Below are 21,760 nucleotides of genomic sequence, written 5' to 3'. Positions count from 1 at the left end.
CCCACTCCCCCCCTCCCCTCCCACCCCACCCCACACCCCCCTCCCACCCCACTCCCCCCTCCTACCCCTTATACTAGTCAGCATGTTTTTGAGGCTGCCATCTGCCCCTCCAGGAACCGCCTTCCGGGGCTTAACACCCCCCAAACATATCCATATGGGGGGATTTGTTTCTCAGGTTGTTTCATGACTTCATCAGGCTGTCATGGCAGCACCACAGTCTGGAGGACAGAAGGACAGAGCAAGAGAGAGGAAGAGACAGACTGTCTCCTACTGTCAGTCACAGCAGTTTAGTGCAGGATTAAAACAGAGCATTACAACAGCTCATTGACAGTGGTTACTATTGCAGGAGGAGGAGAAAGAGAGAGATGATAGGAGAGGCCCTTCTGTAGAGAAGGACAGGTGTGTCACCCTGTAGACTGGTCCTGTCCTCATCTCCCCCTTCCTCCCCCTTCCTCCCCCTCCTCCTCCCCCTCCCTGTCAGTATAAATAAATAAACATACTTTTCTAACAGCCCTCACCTTCCTGAACCCTTTCCATGCCCCCGTCACACATACTCACCGGTGACCTTCTCAGTTTGTCTGCCACCACAGCTCCGAGTGACAGGCAGGTCTACCGCCCCACCCCCCATCACCCGGCGCCTGACAGAGACCACTGCTGCAGTCTGACATGCTGCAGACTGACATGCTGCAGATAGACATGCTGCAGATAGACAAGAAGCAGGCAGACAGGCGTCAGGCAGGCAGGCAGACAGGCAGCAGGCAGACAGGCAGTAGGCAGACAGGCAGTAGGCAGACAGGCAGTAGGCAGACAGGCAGCAGGCAGACAGGCAGCAGGCAGACAGGCAGCAGGCAGACAGGCAGCAGGCAGACAGGCAGTAGGCAGACAGGAAGTAGACAGACAGGCAGCAGACAGACAGACAGACAGACAGCAGGTAGACAGACAGGCAGCCGGGTAGGATGTGTCAGATGTGTCTCTTGGCAGTATGAGTGTGGTGGCCAGCTCACCTCCAGCCTGACAGTGTCACAGTGCCTCCAGGGCCTGACCTTGCTCTGGGGCGGGAGGAGGAGGAGATCAGGAGGAGGAGGACTCAGGAGCTGGAGGGCTGCTGCTCTGAGCCTATAACCTCCCTCTCTGAGACTCTCTGAGTTGCTCTCCAGCGTTCCGTCCTTGGCCGCTCTGTCTCTGTGGATGAGTTACATGAGCAGCGACTGCAGGACATGTCTTTTCTACTGTAATGAAGTGACTCTCTCTTATCTATCTCTCTGTCTCTCTTCTTCTCTCCCGCCCTCCCTCTTTAAAGCTGTCTCCTCCCCCTCGTCATTCACCATGAAGACTAACACCATCAGCACCACTGTGCCCAACTCCTACTACCCAGGTAATATACCCTACCTATTCTCTATTCTACCACTACTACTACCCAGGTAATATACCCTACCTATTCTCTATTCTACCACTACTACTACCCAGGTAATATACCCTACCTATTCTCTATTCTACCACTACTACTACCCAGGTAATATACCCTACCTATTCTCTATTCTACCACTACTACTACCCAGTTAATATACTGCCCTGCTCTGACCACAGAGTCCGGCCAATCCCAGCCCAGGGACCTGAGTGTGAGCCTTGGGTCCTCTCGGCCTATTAGAGGCCTGCTTGTACCACTGCCATATATGTCATGCTCGTTCTCTAGCCTCAGCAGCCCATTCTCCTCCTCTAGCCCTTCAGAGGAACCTGGAATGCACACACACACACACATGCACACACACACACCTGCACTTGTCTCTGTGTTTGTACAGCTAAACTGGGGGAAAGCGTCTCGATTGTATTATTGTGAGAGCTAGCTGATGAAGGCCTCTGCCTAGCCCCCTAATGACTAATTGCTCACCTCTGCTGCGCGGTGATGCGTGAGTTATGACAGCCTGCTTCTGTTTGTCTGTGTGTGTGTGTCTGTGTGTGTGTGTGTGTGTGTTTGCGCGTTTGTCAGCGCTCTCACAACTTTTCTGTCCTCTTTAACCCTTCCCCCATGCTGCTCGTGGGCGTGGCCAGATCCCTTTGTGCCAACCGCCATCTTGGGTGAGACAACACTCCTGTTCCTCCTACACTACGACACTGTTAGAGAGAGGGAGAGGGAGAGGGAGAGGGACAGGGACAGGGACAGGGAGAGATCCTGATTCCAGCTTCCATCCATATCTGCCTGCCTGCTTCTCTTCCGTTTAACAGTCAAGGGTTGTTTACTGTGTTTGTTTACTAGTCCAGGCCTGGTTGTTTGTTTTGTTTACTAGTCCAGGCCTGGTTGTTTGTTTTATTTACTAGTCCAGGGTTTTTTACTTTAACTTTACATGTCCAGGTCTGGTTGTTAGTTTTGTTTACTAGCAGAAGATTGTTTTCTCTTTCTTAACTAGTCCAGTGTTGTTTGTTTACTAGTCCAGAGTTGTTGTTTTGGGAGCTGAGGTGGGCTTCACTTCATATCATCACATCTCGTGCCGTGCGTGTGACGTCACGTGTGTCTGACCAAAGGCTGCTCCATGCATGGACACTGTAGACCGGGGGACCAGGACACACACACGCACACACACACACTCAAAACACCCAAGCAAGCCAAGCAGACTTACCTTAACTCACCTAACTTTTCCCATTTGGATGTAAACTCTCAGTAATGAAGACACTCCCACACACACTCACATATAAAGTCAGAGCAGAGCAGGGAGAGGTAGTGGCAGGCTGGAATGTCAGCCTACATGTCAGCTATAACTCATATTCGGCCAAACCCCACCGAAACCACAAATGGGTGCCCAACTGAGAGAGGAACTCTGGACAGGCAAACCGTTGGACAGAAACCAGATTTGGGACCAGGCTAAATGCTGGATAGACTAAGACATGGGAGAAGGCCAAATGTGGGTCAGGCATTGGATTTGGGACCAGGCTATTGGCTGGTTAGACATGGGATCTGGGAGCAGGCCATTTGCTGGTGCCTTGCCCAGCTAGAGCATCAAACTGTACAGGTGCTAAAGGATCATGTTGCTGACACCCTGTCTCCTTTCTCTTCTCCCTCTTCTCACCAAACCTTTATGTACCTCTAATAAAGTGCCTATTAATGGTAAGTTGGCAGCTCACCTTGCTCTGCTCCAGGGGAGGAAGAGAGTGTGTGGTGTTTGTGTCTGAGTGAATGTATGTGTGTGTGTGTGTGAGCGTGGGTGACTTGCAGGGGGAGGGGGTGTCCCCTGCCCCCCTTCCTCCTGTCTGTGTTGTGTGACATCATGCATGCGCCCTGTGTCCCCCCCCTCCCACTATTCCTCTTCCTCCTCTTCCTCTCCTCATCCTCCTTTCCCCGCCCCCCCCCCCCCCCCCCCCCCCCACTCAGGCAGCCATTACCTAGCATGGCACTGTGACTCCTCTGTGAAGTCGTGTGTACTACCTCATCAGTCTGTGGGCTGTGTGACATCACACACACACACTCTCCCCCCTCCATCCACCTGTGCCCATTCAGGTTTCACTGTGTTAGAACGCCTGATTGGTTGTCTCACCTGGATGTGCACCAATCTCCATCAGGCTCCATTTGTCATCCGTGCTTCCTCATCCAGTCATTGGTTGCATTGTGTGGATAGCGAGTTTCTATTGGTTGAGTTAGTGTGTGAGGACTGAGGGCTATCTTTGGTAGCGTCACTAGAACTACACACAGTGCTCCACCCTCCCCCATCGCTATGGTAACACTTCGCTCCAGACCCAGGTCAGACACCTGCAGGTACCTGAGAGGATCGCGGCTGTTTGATTCGTATCTCACAGTTTGTTCTCCTGGGGCTCTTCTATTGGTCTTACTGTTGCAGGTGAACCAAATCAAACGCATCCCAAGTACCGATGGTGTTTGACCAGGGTGTGGTTGTGCAGCTCATGGTTGTGTTCACCATGTGGTCCAGCCTGGTGGGTGTGTATGTGTGTACAGGTGACCCTCTCTCCTGGTCTCTCATTCTCTCACATCATGACCTTGTGACCTTGTGGCCATCCATCACTGTGTTGACTGTCTGGCTGGGGGGTGGGGGGTGGGGGGTGGGTGGGGGGGCACACTCCAACACTGACCTCTGCTTACGTGTCTCTGTTTCTGTGTGTGTCTGTTGTGTGCGTGTGCGTGTGTGGGTGTGTGTCGGGCCTGTGTGCGCGTCCCTGTCCCCCCCCTCCCCTCCTCCCCCCCCTCCCCTCCCAGATGAGAACCACACCATGACCAGCGACGCCAGCAGCCTGGTCCAGAGCCACAGCTATAAGAAGCGTGAGGCGGGGGAGGTGCCCTACCAGACGGGCCAGCTCCACCCGGCCATCCGCGTGGCCGACCTGCTGCAGCACATCACTCAGATGAAGTGTGCCGAGGGCTACGGCTTCAAGGAGGAGTACGAGGTAGGACGCGCAGGCCGCACACACGCACACACACACACACACGCTCACACACACACACACACACACTTACGTTCACACGCACACACTCTTAGCATGTCCTGCCTGGAACACTTTGTCTCCCTCATAGCACACACTGTCCATACTTCCGGTACACACACACAGTCACTGTTTCTCTGTGTGTGTGCGTGCGTGTGTATTCTGACAGTCCTCTGGGTGACGGCATTTAGCTACCTAGCAACGCTAATCCAGCCTGGTGGGAAAATTAGCATGCTGAGCTAAAGATCTTCCACACGCACACTTGCACGCACACTCGCGCTCGCAAAGTGAAAGGGAGAGAGAGAGAAGCACAGAAGTGAAGGGGGAGGGCAGGGAGAGACAGTTGGTGAATGTTTAGCAAACTGAGAAAGCCAACAAGAATTTGTTTGTCTACAGATCTCTCCCATTTAAACTAGCAACTGTTCCTTCACGTATGTGTCCGTCTGTGTGCATGGGTGTGTGTACCTTTTTGCGTGTGTGTGCACGGGTGTTTGTGTATGTGCATGTTTGTGTCCCTACCTTCTTTTTCATATTACGGGGAGAATCTACTGTTCCCAATATCTGTTTATTACCCTCCTCACCTCCTTCCTCCCCCCCTCACCTCCTTCCTCCCCTCCTCCCCCCCAACTTTCCCCCCGGCTATTTCAGCAGAGATCAATAATGTAGACTCTGGTGAGACTGTTTTGTGGATGGAGGGGGGTGGGGGGGGGGGAGGGGCCTCAGGGTGATATTCATTATAGATAAACACTTAGGGCCTAGTTAGCTGCACTGCAGTCAGACACACAGCCAACCCTCTCACACACTCCCACTCCCGTTCTCTCTTTCATCCACACACATCGTCACAGTCCCACACGCTGCTCTCCAGGTCGTGGCCCTCGAGAGTTCATCACCATCCCAGTCTTTCTGTGTAACTGTTCACTGTAGATCAATGCTCTCTGTCAGACGTGACTAGTCCATCGCCTATCTCACCTCTCTAATCTCTAATCTCTCCCTGATCCTTGCTTCGTGTTAATCCATAATGTAACTCTGGACAGATCAATGAGGTAAGAAGCCTTCTTGGTCTCCATCTCAGATGTTTCTACTAGTCTTTAGATCTGTTGTTTGTTGAAGATTTTCAGTAGATCCCACACTAGAACTATAGTAGAACCCTAACTGTAGAATCCCAAAGTATGACTCTCACAGTAGGACCCCATAGTAGATCCCTGCAGTGAGGAAGCGAGGAGAGAGAATCCTAATCAAGGATGAGAACAGGAGAAGAGGAATGTCAAATTAGGTCTATTGGACCTCTGATTGGACCTTTGTCTTTGTGATGAGAGCAGTGTGTGTGTGTGTGTGTGTGTGTGTGTGTGTGTGTGTGTGTGTGTGTGTGTGTGTGTGTGTGTGTGTGTGTGTGTGTGTGTGTGTGTGTGTGTGTGTGTGTGCGCGCGTTAGTAATAATTACTTGATCATCTGCATAATTCAATGAACAAACGTGATGATTGAAATGATCAGGCTTATGGAATGTATTTCTCCTACCAATCCTATTAGGGCTTACTGGCAGGTAGTGCTGGATCCAGCCTATAGCGATGCCGGATGTTACTATGAGGAAGTGCTGAGGGATAGTGAGTCAGCCTGGGGCACCCTCTTAGCACCAGCCATGTCTGTCTCCTAACAGCCTGCCTCCATGTAAATAATACACCACCTAACCTCTCTGCCATCTTTCCTCCTCTCTCCTGCCCTGTCCTCCTCAGTCTTGCCTCCTCTCCCCTCTCTGCTGCCCTGTCCTCCTCGTTCCCTCCCCTGCACTCCTGCACTCTGTCCTCATCTCACCTGGTTCATTAGAAGAGAGTGCAGAGATATCCCTTCCCTCTCAGAGTCCATCATCTGAACTGTTTTCTGGGAGTGCTTCTTTTGTCTGGTGTTGCTGCCTGGTTGCAGGCTGGTCCCAGCCAGACAGCTCTGACAGGGTACTTCCTGACACCCTCTTATCCCTATCCTGCTGCTCTGACGGCTGTCTCAAACACTTAGTACCATCCTGTCATCGCTCTCTGTCTCTCTCTCCCTTCCTCTCTCCTCCCTTCTCTTTCCCCTCTCTCAATTTTCCCTCGTTCTCTGTCTCTCTCTCTCTCTTTGTAGCTGTCTTTCCTCTACATAAAAAGGACATCTGTCTGAAAGACTGAGATGAAGAGCTGACTGGCTGCTTGAAAACACTAAAGAGAATTGGGGGAGGGAGAGAGGGGGTTAGATAAGACGGTAAGAATAGTGTCAGAACTTATTATACTGGAAGGGATTTCTCTATGTCCCGTCCCCCCCCCTGCACACACACACAGATACTCCCACTTTCATCGTCACCTGGCTCTCTGGCCCCCATCAGGTCTCCTTGTCTGTAGAGCCTGGCCTTATCTCACCACTCACCCTATCATGACTGTCTTCACCCTCCTCACACCCATACTGACGCGGAGAGGAGAGGAGCGAGGGGGGTAAGAAGGGAAGGAAAGAGGGAGGAGAGGGATGAGAGGGACAACGCTACAGCTTCCTGAGTTAAGGAGCCTCCACTGCTAGCAATCAGGACTAATCAGATCAATTGTCTGTGTGGATGACTGGGAAGGGAGAGAGGAGCAAGGTGGAAAGAGAGAGAGTAAAAAGTGCAGACCAGAAAGAAAGACGGCCAGCCAAGCTCTGGATAACAATATATCATTATGATCTATCTCTGGCTCACATCCTTCTGACAAGCTGTAGAGGAGAGGAGAGGAGAGGAGAAGAGGAGAGGAGAAGGGGAGAGGAGAGGAGAGGAGGAAGAGAGGAGAAGGGGAGAGGAGAAGGGGAGAGGAGAGGAGAGGAGGAAGAGAGGAGAAGGGGAGAGGAGAGGAGAGGAGGAAGAGAGGAAAGGGGCGAGAGAAGAGAGAAGAGAGTCTCAGAGCAGTATTTCCAGACAGCTGAGATCTCCAACTCAGAGGTTTATTTTCATAATTAGTCCTAATTGTGTGGCGGGGCAAGATCAGAATGGCAAAACTCAAACACCCAGAATGCATTATTCATGAGGCTCTCGCTGTTATGAACAGCGGTTTGATCAAGCTGGTGGCTGTGTGTGTGTGTTGGATGTGTTTTATTTCATCTTGTGGTAGTTCTAGTTCTCTGGAGGCTGGTTCTTCAGAGGACTGTTTTTCTGTCAGTGTAGAGGGGGCTGGGGAGCATTGTGTGTGTAGAGGGTGGGAGATTTAGTTGACTTACTCTCCATAGCTACTCCAGGTCTTCTGCTTGGAGATGATCAACATTATTATGATGATAATGATGATGATGATGAAAATAATGGTGGTGATAATAAGCGCAGTCCAGCTGTTCGAACTTCTGAACAGTTATACAAGTTCTCATGAAGCAATTTCACAAGATCTTACTTTCTACCTCTCTCTATTTCTGTCTCTCTCTTTCTCTCTCCAGAGTTTTTTTGAGGGTCAGTCCGCTCCATGGGACTCAGCCAAGAAGGATGAGAACAGAATGAAGAATCGCTATGGAAACATCATCGCATGTATGTACAAACAAACCAGTACAACACACACACTCGCACGCAGTCCTAATGATTGCACATGTGTGATTATGGAAATGAGGTGTGACATAGGGACAATCTCAGTCCTCACACACACACACACACATCCCGCTGTCTCCCAGCTATGCCATGACAGGATGACCCGCCCCACTCATTGGAGCTGCCATACTTCTTGTCTCTGCAAATTAGCAGCTGGCCAATTACAGCACCTTATTCAGAATGACATCCAATGAGCTAGAGGGCATGTTTGGTGTGGGCGGGGCTACATCAGTCAGGTTGAGTCAGTGTCGCCACGGTGACACACACAGACGCTGCAGACACGAGTCCTCTGTATCAGTTGCATGTTTAATTCATTACTCATATGCTTAATATGATGACACACACATTGCCAGTCCTATGATAACTAAAGCCCTCACACTGGAGTCATCTTGTTGTTGTTGATTGTTGTTGTCTGTCCAGATGACCACTCCCGCGTACGCCTGCAGCCTCAGGAAGGGGAGACCACCTCGGACTACATCAACGCCAACTATGTAGACGTAAGTACTGTGTGTGTGTGTGTGTGTGTGTATGTAATTCTCTATTCTGTTTCTTCTCTCAACCCTTGATCTCTTCCCCCCTCTCCCTCTTTACCCACACCCCTCCCTTTCTCTCTCTCCCTCTCTCTCCATCTCCCTTCCTCCCTCCTCTCTAATCAGGATATTGAGATAAGACACTGATCCAGACACCATGTCAGCAGATCTGCCTTTAGTTTCCAGTCCCAGACATAACTCACCCCACACACACACACACACTTTACCAACACCCTCATCTAACAGGCTGTCCTCCAGTCGTATAGTGTGTTGGTGAAGTTGTTGTGTTGTCCAGCCGAGCAGCGTGTTGTGTGTTTGCGTACAGCCTCACAGTCCTGCCCCCCGCTGGGGGATGAACACCCCTCTCCTCCACAATGACGACCTGGAGGTGTGTGTCAGGAGAACAGGGACTCACTGCCTCTCTCTCTCTCTCTTCTACCACAGGGGTACCACAGACCCAACCACTACATCGCTACCCAAGGTAAGAACAGGACACACACTCACACACACTCACTCTCTCTCTACGTCCCAGTAGGCCTGCAGGTGTTGTTCTGAAGTGGCTCAAGTCTTAGAACAATTAATCAGCCCTGTTAGCAAGGGGAGGGGACTTGATTGGATTAGTGTGTTTCTGTGTGTGTGTGTGTTTACGTGTGTGTTTACGTGTGTGTTTACGTGTGTGTGCAGATGGTGGTGAGAATCATTCTCCGAGGTACCCCGGGAGGAGAGATTTGATTGGTTGTTGGTTGCTTTGCTTCCTGTTTGTCCCCGCTGGGCCCTGGTGCTCCGAGATTGCTCTGCACATGCTCAGAGCAGACACACAAACACATACACACTGTCTACTGTATTGTAATCATGTGAGGGGAACATTGCGCTGAGCAGAGAGCCCTCTGTTACATGTCCTTCCTCTCCCTTTCTCTCTGTCTCTCTTTGTATCTGGTTTATCCTTTCTCTTAGTCTTTTGTCTCCTCTCTCTCTCTTTATTTCTTCGTCTCTCCATTCCTCTCTTTGTCTCTCCTTTGTTTACTTTATTTCTCTCTGTTTTTGTTATTCCTGTTGTTATGCCAGTGTTTGCAATTACCTTTCAAATGAATTCCACCTGTGTGTGTGTGTGTGTGTGCGTGTGCGTGTGCGTGTGCGTGTGTGTGTGTCCGTCCAGCTGTAACGAGCTGAGACTAGCAGCAGATCCTTTGATCCTGTTCTGGGGCTAGAGGCTGTCTGTCACCATCACTCAGACAGACAGACAGACAGACAGACAGACAGACAGACAGACAGACTCTCTATTTATCTGTATTTTTCTCTTTTTTCTCCGTCTTTGTCCACCCAGTCCGGACCCTTTCAGGGTCTGAGATTTTTCTCCTCTGTTCTCTTACTCCTCATCCCTCCTTTCCTCATCCCTCCTTTCCTCATCTCTCCTTTCCTCCTTCCTCCTTTCCTCATCTCTCCTTTCCTCCTTCCTCCTTTCCTCATCCCTCCACTCCTCATCCCTCCTTTCCTCATCTCTCCTTTCCTCATCCCTCCTTTCCTCATCTCTCCTTTCCTCATCCCTCCTTTCCTCATCTCTCCTTTCCTCCTTCCTCCTTTCCTCATCTCTCCTTTCCTCATCTCTCCTTTCCTCCTTCCTCCTTTCCTCATCTCTCCACTCCTCATCCCTCCTTTCCTCATCTCTCCTTTCCTCCTTTCCTCATCTCTCCACTCCTCATCCCTCCTTTCCTCATCTCTCCACTCCTCATCCCTGGTCCTCTGGTTCCAACAGCAGGTCTTCTCTCCAACTATAATTGGAGCTGCCTGACTTCCCTCCTCCACCAGCGAGACATTTACCACATCTGCCAATTACACCATGTCACACACCCACACATGCAAACACACACACAGCCAGCCTGACTTGTCTTCTGAGACTCCAGGTTGTATAGCAGCTGTTAACACTGTCAATACTGATGACTGTTTAGCTTGGCAGACACAGAGGTGGGGGTGGGGGGGGGGGGGGGGGGGGGGGTACTGGGGGTGCTGGGGGGGATTCATAAAAGGGAGAAAGTGAGTGTACAGACTCTGCTATTATCACCTGAATGGCAGCAACACAGAATAGAAGAAGCACACACATACATGCACGCAAGCGCGTTTACACTCATACAGCCTGTCTGGGCCATTAAAAACTAGTTTGCTGGTTTTCATGTTTGTGAATGCATGAATATGGAGAGTAATGGAGGTGTATGATGTGTGTGGGCGTCTGTGTGTATATGAGTGTGTACTTGTGTGTGTGTGTGTGTGTTGCTCAAGGATGTAATTTGCTGTGGCTAGAGCTCGTGAACATTTCAGCTCTTGAGGACACACATGGATTTGCATGAGCTAATTAGCTCGTCAAAAGTCATTTTGGAATTTGCCAGTTGATTAAAAACAATGCTAATTTGAATTAATTAAATGAGTAATTTTTAATTCCTTCCAGGTCCTCTTCATTGCGTTGTGCAATCTTAAATGAGCCTTGAATTTATAAAAGTTTGGGGGTGTTAAGTGTGTGTGTGTTTGTATGTGTGTCAACAGTACTTAGAGAATGCCTAGTCACACATCTTGTTCGGGGTAGAGACTGAAGCTAGTGAAGGTGTTTAAACATGTCACAAAGGATGGAAACAGGAAGCTGCATATAAACCAATCAGAGGCATGCACAAATCTGAATGAACCAATCAGAGACATACAGCATGCTGAATTAACCAATTTAGAGATATGCAGGATGCTGAATCAACCAATCAGAGACATGCAGGATACTGAATTAACCAATCAGAGACATGCAGTATGCTGAATAAACCAATCAAAGACATGCCAGATGTTATATTTGTATTATAGGTTCTCTGAACATTAAAATAGTAGATGACATGAGTATGGTCAGACCTCTGTCACACCATCACATCTTCTGTCTCTCCATCCTCAGGCCCGATGCAGGAGACGGTGTATGACTTCTGGAGGATGGTCTGGCAGGAAAACACGGCAACCATTGTCATGGTGACCAACCTGGTGGAGGTCGGCAGGGTAGGTACACAAAACAGGTCTGGCTGTTCCCTTAGCCTGTGAAGCAGAGGCTAACAGACACACACACACACACACCCGTGTGCCATCTTCCCCAGCCCTATCAGCCATACCATCTGCTCTGCCCTCCTCCAATGATGAACTATGGGACTCCATCTCCCAGGGTGCACCTCTTCCTGCTGTCTCTGCTCCAGTCCTCTCACTACAAACAATCTGTGCCAGGGGAGGCTGGCCCTTTGTCAATGTGTGTGTGTTAGTGAGTCAATTATAGTGTGTGTGTGTTAGTGTTAGCGAATGTTCGAATGAAGTATGTTGTGTTGGTGTGTTCCCCCTTTGCATCCCCCACCTCCTCCACTTCCTCCTCCTTCACCTCCCCCTCCTCCACTTCCTCCTCCCCCACCTCCTCCTCCTCAACTTCCTTCACCTTCCCCTCCTCCTCCACTTCCTCCTCCTCCAGTGTTATAGCGGAGGTATCATCACTGATCTCACTGCTAAATACAGAGATGCTATCTGATTTGCCCAGCACATTTGGTGCATGCACACACACACAAATACACACACACACACACCCTCTAGGAGTGTGATGGTCTCTCAGGAGGAAGTATGTCATGCCCCCCAGCAGTGTCAGCATGTGGGGGAGGAGCCACAGCTCAAAGATGGAATCATCCATTAAAATGCAATTAAGTCACCAATTAGAAACCATCTAATTACCATATTGCCACGGAGACAGCAGGGGAGGAGACAAAAAGGGGGAAATGGGCATGGAGGGTGGATCGGAAAGGAGGAGAGTGAACAGGGGAGAGGAGAGGAGAAGAAAAGAAAGGACTGGATAGCAGAGGAGAGAAGAAGTGAGAGAAAAGGAGGAGAAATAACTGGGAAGAAGAGAGGAGGAGAGGAATAAGTAGAGAGGAGAGGTAGAGCAAAGAAAGCAAGAACAGATGGGCAGGAAGTGAGAGAGATGGAAAGATGACCCGAGGAGTCCGTAAAGCCTGATGAGGGAGGAGAATGAAAGAGGGAGTTAAAAAAAGAGAAAATGGCATCAGAATCAATATGATTATGAGTGAACACAAAGAGCAGAGATGGCTTGTATTGATTATCAATATGAGTCAAGCTACGGAAATAATTACACAGTCAATTATAAAGACAAACGCCTCAGAAGACAGAGTCATGAGTCACGGACGATACAATATCTATCCAGGAAGAAATGGATGAGTGTGTATGTGTTCGTGTGTTGGTGTGTGTGTGTGTGTGTGTGCGCATGTGTGTGTTGCCAGTGGGAGAAGGGGCTGGATAAGCCAGGCGATTTCCCAGAATCCCTCCTCAGGGGGCACGTCCCAAGGTGCCTCTCTTCCTGATGAGCCCAGATCCCAGGTGCATCCTGGGTAATGAGGTCAGGGACAGGAAACAAACTCAAAGGACACCTCTCTTGCCCCACCCCCAAACCTACTCAGAAGGCCAGTGACATCCCCTGTCCTGTGTGTCATAACCCCTGTGCTCTGCTCTGCCCCCTGTAGGTGAAGTGCTGTAAGTACTGGCCAGATGATACTGAGATCTACAGAGACATGAAGGTGACACTGATAGAGACACAGCTGCTGTCTGAGTACGTCATCAGGACCTTCGCTGTGGAGAAGGTAGGGACACACACACACACACACTCTCCATTTGTCTTATCTTCATAGACAACCATACCACCTGTTTGTCTAGAAGTATTCCAGCTACCCTCTCTCTCTCTCTATCTCTCTTCTTAATCCTTCTCTCTGTCTCATTCTCTCACTACTTCTCTGTATCCCCCTGGGCCCTAAAAGCTGTGAATATCACTCTACCCCATAGTGTGTGTGTGTGTGTGTGTGTGTGTGTGTGTGTGTGTGTGTGTGTGTGTGTGTGTGTGTGTGTGTGTGTGTGTGTGTGTGTGTGTGTGTGTGTGTGTGTGTGTGTGTGTGTGTGTGTGTGTGTGTGTGTGTGTGTGTACCCGAGGCTCTCAGACGGGTGTCCTCCCTGTGCTCAGTGTGTGTGTGAATCACCGCTCGTCCTCCTCCAGCTGTTATTCTCTTACTCCCTCCCTCCCCCCTGCATCTATCCCCTAAGGACAGACTTTGTCTAAAGAACTAGATCAAAAAGCTACTTTGATCAAAAAAACAACTTAAGTGATAATGAGCGAGCGAGAGAGACAGACGGACAGATATAGAGAGAGTAAGAAAGATGTTTGCTTTGGGTACGTAGTATTTTCTGGCCATAGCAAGCTTTGACATTCAACATTGATGGAAAGGCTGCTGTTTAATCCTGTGGTGTGTTGCTAAAATACTGTGTGTGTGTGTTTGTTCCAGAGAGGAGCACATGAGATCAGGGAGATTCGTCAGTTCCACTTCACAGGCTGGCCGGACCACGGCGTTCCCTACCACGCCACCGGCCTGTTGGGCTTCGTACGCAGGGTGAAGACCAAGAGCCCTGCCAACGCTGGACCCATAGTAGTACACTGCAGGTACACACACACACAGTAGAAGACTGGAATGTTCTGGGTTTTCTGTCTCTTTTCTCTGGTTTACCTCAGTTTTTATGTGTGTGTGTGTGTGTTTTTAGTGCGGGGGCTGGTCGTACAGGTTGTTTCATCGTGATTGACATCATGTTGGACATGGCGGAGAGAGAGGGGGTGGTGGACATCTACAACTGTGTGAGGGAGCTGCGCTCTCGAAGGGTTAACATGGTCCAGACAGAGGTAAGCACACACACACACACACACGTTCTGTGTCCTTGCTCACACCACCCCCACATACGTGATATGAAATTCCTGACACACACATTCCAGGACTAACTCAGACACATTCCATCACTAACCAATGTGAAACACACATCTATTACCCCACACAACACCCAAACACACACGAATCCATAACACAACACCCAAACACACACACACACAGAATCCATAACTCAACACCCAAACACACACACGCATTCCATGTTTAATGACACTGACAAAAAGGCCTACAGAAAAGACACGAACACACACACACACACACACACACACACATAATCAGACACACACATGCTAAGACAGGCACGCACACAGGAAAACACACCCTAATGCATGTGCAAACACAAACACACACTTGTTAGTTTACATTTTGTTACTGATGATTAAAAACAAACATTAGCTAATCCTCTTCTGGCCATTAGTCCCACTGAGACCAAAGATGTGGTTCTGGGTGGGTCTGGTCAGATGGTCAGGATGGCGTGATCAGAATGACGGTGGTGGTGATGATGTTGGCCCAGTCAGGATGACTGGACATCCTCCAGACAGTCCCAAGGACACCAGAGGCGTCCTACCCCTCCCTCCCTCCCTATCCCTCCATCCATACCTTTCCCTCCCTCCCTCCCTATCCCTCCATCCATACCTTTCCCTCCCTCCGGCCCTCACTCCCTCTACCCCTCCCTCCCTCCCTATCCCTCCATCCATACCTTTCCCTCCCTCCGGCCCTCACTCCCTCTACCCCTCCCTCCCTCCCTATCCCTCCATCCATACCTTTCCCTCCCTCCCTCCCTATCCCTCCATCCATACCTTTCCCTCCCTCCGGCCCTCACTCCCTCTACCCCTCCCTCCCTCCCTATCCCTCCATCCATACCTTTCCCTCCCTCCGGCCCTCACTCCCTCTACCCCTCCCTCCCTCCCTATCCCTCCATCCATACCTTTCCCTCCCTCCCTCCCTATCCCTCCATCCATACCTTTCCCTCCCTCCGGCCCTCACTCCCTCTACCCCTCCCTCCCTCCCTATCCCTCCATCCATACCTTTCCCTCCCTCCGGCCCTCACTCCCTCTACCCCTCCCTCCCTCCCCATCCCTCCAGCCCCTCAGTCCTGAGGTCTCCTGACAGTTCCAGAAGGTTTTGAAATGTCACTTCATAAATGATTTACATCACCCTGGGGGTTGGGGGATGGGGGGGGGGGGGGGGGGTCAGTCCTACGGAAGGAGGAGTAGGGACCCTTCCTGGTCAGTCTTGGGATGGAGGGAAGGGCAGGGAGGAGGGTTATTTCTGGGGAGGAGGAGGAGGAGGAAGGAGGGGGGTTATTGACAGGGGGGAGGTCGACATTAGTGTTCATACGGAGCAACATTTCAACCTGACAGAATGTTGCCGTCTCTCTCAATAGGAACAGTATGTCTTCATTCATGACGCCATCTTGGAGGCGTGTCTTTGTGGAGACACCACGATTCCAGCCAATCAGCTGAGGTCTGTGTACTACGACATGAACCGCCTGGATCCCCAGACCAACTCCAGCCAGATCAAGGAGGAGTTCAGGGTACGTGTGTGGGAGGATGTGTGTGTGTGATTGTAGGCGCGCGCGTGTGTGTGGGTGGGTGTGTCTGACCCTCTGCTCTCCCCCAGACCCTGAACATGGTGACCCCCACGCTGCGTGTGGAGGACTGCAGCATTGCCCTGCTTCCCAGGAACCACGAGAAGAACCGCTGCATGGACGTCCTCCCGCCAGACCGCTGCCTGCCCTTCCTCATCACCATCGACGGAGAGAGCTCCAACTACATCAACGCTGCCCTCATGGACGTAGGTGGCCACGCACACACCATACACACGATCAGACGAGGAAAACTGCTTGAACGGTATTCTCAGTATCACGTTCCACAGAATAAACTGTCGCCCTTTTCTCCTTCCTCCTATTCCTCCCCCCTCCTCTCCTTTCTCCTCCTCGACCTCTCTCAGAGCTACAAGCAGCCTTCAGCGTTCATCGTTACCCAGCATCCTTTGCCCAACACAGTGAAGGACTTCTGGAGGCTGGTCCTGGACTACCACTGCACCTCCATTGTCATGCTCAACGATGTAGACCCTGCACAGGTAACACACACACACGCAGGGAGGGGCGACAGAGAGGGGTGAGGGAAGGGGGAGGGAGGGGGGCTAGGGGGCTGTTGCAAAAAGACTGTGAATGCTCCTGCCTGAGGCCCTGTCAAAACAACCAGACATCAAAGCTGGGCACGTGGCAGTTTCTCGCTGCTACGCACACAGAATCACACACACACACACACACAGAAACACACACACACAGAAACACACACACACACAGAAACACACACACACACAGAAACACACGCACAAACCCCTGGTGTGCAACTCCACCCTTCATTCAGTATTCTGACTGTAGCCACGGAAACATCACTGTCTCTGACACCACCATCTGTCTGTCTGTCTTTCCTCATGATCTCTTACTATTTCTTTGTACTATTTCTATGTGTAGTTGTGTCCCCAGTATTGGCCAGAGAACGGGGTCCATCGCCATGGGCCCATCCAGGTGGAGTTTGTGTCAGCCGATCTGGAGGAGGACATCATCAGCAGAATATTCCGGATCTACAACGCTGCACGGGTACGAATCAATCAAACACACACACACACACACATAGACTCACGCAGACTCACACACATACACTGCCGCGAGCCTAACCCCCCCCTTCTCGCCCCTCACCAGCCCCAGGATGGGTACCGCATGGTGCAGCAGTTCCAGTTCCTGGGATGGCCCATGTACCGAGACACGCCCGTCTCCAAGCGCTCCTTCCTCAAGCTCATCCGGCAGGTGGAGAAGTGGCAGGAGGAATACGATGGAGGAGAGGGACGCACCGTGGTGCACTGCCTGTGAGAGCACACCTGGACACACTACACACCTGGACACGCTACACACCTGGACACGCTACACACCTGGACACGCTACACACCTGGACACGCTACACACCTGGACACACTACACACCTGGACACACTACACACCTGGACACACTACACACCTGGACACACTACACACCTGGACACGCTACACACCTGGACACACTACACACCTGAACACACTACACACCTGGACACAGATCTGTACACCTGAACACACTACACACCTGAACACACATACCTGAACACACTACACACCTGAACACACACCTGGAAACACTACATCCCTGTACACACACACCTGGAAACCCTACACCCCTGAACACACACACCTGGAAACCCTACAAACCTGAAAACACACACACACCTGTAAACCCTAGACACCTGAACACACACACCCCTGTGGACCATATAGAGTACTGAAACCCACACACACACACATAAAACCTGTAGAGCACACACACACGCAGCATACTCTGGTCTTCACCACAGAAACCATCCAACATGGCTTCAAAATGTCACAATGGTTTTAGTGTCACTCTCAGCCTCGCCCAATGCGACGCTCTGAAAGGTCACCAGCTCCGGGGCCCCGCCCACTTATTGTCATCAATCATAGGACCATCGCCCTAATGACAGTGGGGTGATCGCTACAGTGACAGATGACAGCAGAGCAGGCTGACACATCGGCCACTGCGGACCCTGTACGAGGGGCTATCGGTTCAGCCAAACTGCATTAGCGCAGAATGACCAGCAGAGGGCAGTGTCAGACTGATTCTCCATAGAGATCAGAAGCGGTTTAGCACCATCTACAGCCCAATTCGTAGAACTGCACAAATACAGGAGTTAAAGACAAGGTCTCCTAACTTTCTGTGTTTCTCCTCCCCCCCCCCCCTCAGGAATGGTGGCGGGCGTAGCGGCTCGTTCTGTGCCATCAGCATCGTGTGTGAGATGCTGCAGCACCAGCGTTCTGTGGACGTGTTCCACGCAGTCAAAACACTGAGGAACAACAAACCCAACATGGTGGACCTACTGGTGAGGACCTCATCCTCACACACACACACGCCCTCACAGATACACACACACACACGACACAAAATACACCTTCCAAGCACAGTCCAACACAATCGCATTTCGGCCTTTCTGACACTCCTCTCCTGTCTTGCTCTTCCACCTTCCTCTCCTCTCTTCTTCTCCTCCCAGGATCAGTATAAGTTCTGTTATGAAGTGGCACTGGAGTACTTGAATTCTGGTTAGCTGGGCTGAAGACACCCCACCCCCACACGGAGGCTCTGCCCCCGGCTGAATGTGATTGGAGGACACCTGGATGCCCTGCTGACCTCTGCTACAGGAGTCTGTCCAACTGTATATGAGGAGGAGGAGGAGGAGGAGGATGAAGAGGAGTGTAGATGTCTGTTAGGAACCCTGAATTCTTTTGACTGCCCATCTGAACATGTATATTATGATGATAGCTCAGACACACACACACACACACTCACTTGCCCGAATAACCCTATCTGTATCCTCTCCCTTATTCAGCAGAACTTCTAACACACACACAACCGTTTGTACAGACCAATGCTGTTTCCTTCTCCCTTCTTCCCCTCCCCTATCGTCCCTCTCTCCTCTCCCCCATCTCTCTTCTCTTCTTCTCATATTTCCCTTTCCATGGGAATACAATGATATAACGTAATGTTGATAAAATGTATTATTTTTTATTTTCCATACATGTCTCAGTTTTCTCTCTTGCTGGTTTTATATGATGATGTTTTGTGGATATGAACTTTGAAACAGTTAAATATTAAATGTAGAAATGCTGAAGTAAAAGAAAATCTGGCATTAAGGAAAGATGAGAATGATGAAATGTCAGCGCCATGGCGTTCGGCTGCTATGACTACAAGCGTGTTGGTGAGACAGAGGGCAGGAGGGCCAACGCCAGAAGTCTGGTCAGGTGGCGTCCGGCGCGACTGTCTGTTCATAGTGTAAATATTATCTGGAGATTATTTATTCCTGGAGTGTTTTTGTGAAGCACATCAAGTGACAATCATGTTTTATTTTGGTCATGATTTTAAAAAAATCCTGTTTCACAGACTTTTGTTGCAAAATGTTGGCCAGATGTATTGTAAGCCTTTTATTTAACTTGTATGGAATTAAACAAAACAAAGTTACAAATACAGATCTATACATACCGACCTGGCTCAGACTATCATGAATCAACAACTCTAGCGCAAGGACGCAAAGTTTTGGGGAAACCAAGGGGCCGATTCAGAGCACCCGGTCCTACCATGATTGGCCCAGGCCTTTTTGACTAGCATAAATGTCCGCTGTCATTTTCGATCAAAACCCGTGGCAGTAAAGCCATTTCTTCATGAAATATACACTCTACTAAGTTGTGATCCATACTATAGACACATGATTTTACAATTGGAAGAGAAAATACGCACGAGAGTTGGAGTTACCACAGCTGTATAAAAAAGAATAATCACGGATGTTAACACATTCGAGTAGCCAATAAACGTCGTGTTGTCATTATCTTTAGGCCAATGGCAGCGTGGGAATAAGGTTACGATCCGCCTATTTACGAAAGCGTGACGAATCAAAGAAGCTCATTGATGAATAATTCAGATAGTTTGCTTCGGGGAGTGACGCAGACAATGCAGAGTACTTTTTCGTTTAATTTTTGTCTTAAAACAAATCAACCAAACAAATAATTATACAAACTGTCAACGAAAACCGTAGTTCCCAGCGTGGAACTTGAAACCTGTACTTTTCGGTCGGTCAGTGTCACGCATCGTAAAGGGCTTCCTTATGCCGATTCATGTGGTGTAGCTGCTAGGAAAAGATGCCGCAGTTGAAATCCAGAAAGATAGCCATTCTGGGATACAGATCCGTGGGTAAGTAAAAAAAAACTGACATGATTTCAATAGCTATCCATCATCGCGACTCTTTCACTCGTCGGTCGCACATTAGTGCTGGTGTACACGGTTATGAGATGGGCAAGCAACAGTAGTGAGGGTAGCCAGCCAGCTAAGACGAACTGTTATCAATGAGACTATATACGTCTCTTTCCTTAAACTGTCTGTCGTCGACTTGCCGGAGCTGTGATGAACTTCAGCCTGTCGTATGCTATGGAACCATGTCACCGTGGGCTAAATTTGTTCTTGAGGAGAATGGAAGGATGGGTGGGCTTCCACTTATTTTAGTTCAATTGGGACAACTTTAAATTCAATTGATACTTTTCTGTACTTAAATCACTAACTAGCTGGCTAGTGGAGGAGCTTAACAAGAGCGCTCATCCGTTAGGTGGCAACACTAGGAGCAAGGGCTGAGCACGAGCGGTCCTGATGCTGCGGACAGGACGTCATGAGCGCACACGCGTCATGGCAGCTCCCCTCTAGACAGCGTGTCCGCGGCCTGTGAATGATAGTCTGGACAGCTCGCTCCCTCCGGTCTGAGAGACCCATTCCAGCCATGGGCTTTCCTCCCTCCCCCTAGGAGTCTGGAAGTGGGGAGAGGGGTGCAGAAAGACAGCACAGATGCTAACAGTGATATTACCCTCTCTCTCTTTCTCTCCTGTCAGGGAAGTCTTCTCTGACCATTCAGTTTGTGGAAGGACAGTTTGTAGATGCCTATGATCCCACGATTGAGAACAGTGAGTATGTACAGAACACATATGTATGGACAGTACATGTGTCAATAGGTGCGTTCGACTTCATGCAGCGGCGGCGGCGGCGGCTGACTTGAAGCTGAGAATACCATTGGCTGCTTCAAGTCAGCCTGGCTGCAGGCAGCTGCAGGCGACGCCGGTGCTGCATGAAGTCGAACTCACCTAATGAGATAACTGTGTCTCCTCTCTGTTGGCAGCTGAGTAGAGGGATTTGAATCAGAGCCATGTGGATGTTTGCATTCTCATCCAGTGTCCACACACGCGCACACACACATACACACATATCCATTAATGTTTTTAATGGTTGTGTGGGTGGACCTGACTCTGAGCTTCTTAGCACAGCCAGACAGGAACTGCCAGCTCTCTCTCGCTCTCGCTCTCGCTCTTCGCTCTCGCTCTCGCTCTGTCTTTCGCTCTGTCTTTCGCTCTGTCTTTCGCTCTGTCTTTCGCTCTGTCTTTCGCCCTCTTTCTCCTGCCTTCCTGCATATAGAATATTGAATCTGATTTCTATCACCTTTTCCCCACCAGCGTTTACTAAGATGATCAGTGTGAACGGGCAGGACTACCATCTCCAGCTGGTCGACACAGCAGGGCAGGTACACTGTATAGGAACTGTTACTGTTGTGAGAACTTATTCTGGGTTTCAATATTAAGTGATCCTTGTACTGTATTGTGTGTTGTCTTGTGTGGTGTCAGGTATGCTGTTTATGTAGTATTTTATGATGGATTGAATGTGTTTTAATACCTGTCTACAAACAAATTTCCCCTAGTGGGATCAATAAAATTGACTTGAATTGACTGTTACACCCTGCATGCCGGTCTCTCGAGGTGTATTCTCTCTCCACATGCTGGTCTCTCTAGTGATGTTGTTGTCTCTCTACTGGATGAATACTCCATATTTCCTC

General features: G+C 50.0%; 1 protein-coding gene and 1 long non-coding RNA gene across 3 annotated transcripts in view; both read left to right on the top strand.

Annotated features, from left to right (window-relative positions):
• LOC134015796 (receptor-type tyrosine-protein phosphatase mu-like) overlaps window positions 1-19,380 on the top strand; it is a 32,927-nt gene extending 13,547 nt beyond the window's left edge. Inside the window, exons 5-21 of one of the 2 annotated variants that reach the window (XM_062455324.1) lie at window positions 1,301-1,375; window positions 2,050-2,076; window positions 4,202-4,389; window positions 7,843-7,930; window positions 8,408-8,484; window positions 8,962-8,998; window positions 11,438-11,535; window positions 13,047-13,163; window positions 13,857-14,011; window positions 14,110-14,245; window positions 15,676-15,825; window positions 15,912-16,085; window positions 16,242-16,373; window positions 16,774-16,899; window positions 17,002-17,165; window positions 18,088-18,223; window positions 18,392-19,380. In XM_062455324.1, the coding sequence (XP_062311308.1) occupies window positions 1,301-1,375; window positions 2,050-2,076; window positions 4,202-4,389; window positions 7,843-7,930; window positions 8,408-8,484; window positions 8,962-8,998; window positions 11,438-11,535; window positions 13,047-13,163; window positions 13,857-14,011; window positions 14,110-14,245; window positions 15,676-15,825; window positions 15,912-16,085; window positions 16,242-16,373; window positions 16,774-16,899; window positions 17,002-17,165; window positions 18,088-18,223; window positions 18,392-18,445 (1,934 nt within the window). In that variant the 3' untranslated portion in view covers window positions 18,446-19,380. Of the gene's footprint in view, window positions 1-1,300; window positions 1,376-2,049; window positions 2,077-4,201; window positions 4,390-7,842; window positions 7,931-8,407; window positions 8,485-8,961; window positions 8,999-11,437; window positions 11,536-13,046; window positions 13,164-13,856; window positions 14,012-14,109; window positions 14,246-15,675; window positions 15,826-15,911; window positions 16,086-16,241; window positions 16,374-16,773; window positions 17,166-18,087; window positions 18,224-18,391 lie in introns of both variants that reach the window. The other variant, XM_062455323.1, reaches the window with a different exon arrangement.
• Window positions 19,381-19,777: 397 nt separating this feature from the next.
• Window positions 19,778-21,452, top strand: LOC134015798 (uncharacterized). Its single transcript, XR_009929259.1, has 3 exons — window positions 19,778-20,082; window positions 20,769-20,840; window positions 21,384-21,452. It is a non-coding gene; the product is annotated as an uncharacterized LOC134015798 (long non-coding RNA).
• Window positions 21,453-21,760: the final 308 nt, after the last annotated feature.

This window comes from Osmerus eperlanus, unplaced genomic scaffold (genome assembly GCF_963692335.1).
Source record: "Osmerus eperlanus unplaced genomic scaffold, fOsmEpe2.1 SCAFFOLD_236, whole genome shotgun sequence".
Classification (NCBI taxonomy): domain Eukaryota; kingdom Metazoa; phylum Chordata; class Actinopteri; order Osmeriformes; family Osmeridae; genus Osmerus; species Osmerus eperlanus.
Note: the sequence above shows the minus strand (reverse complement) of the source record. Positions and strands in the feature narration are given on the sequence as shown.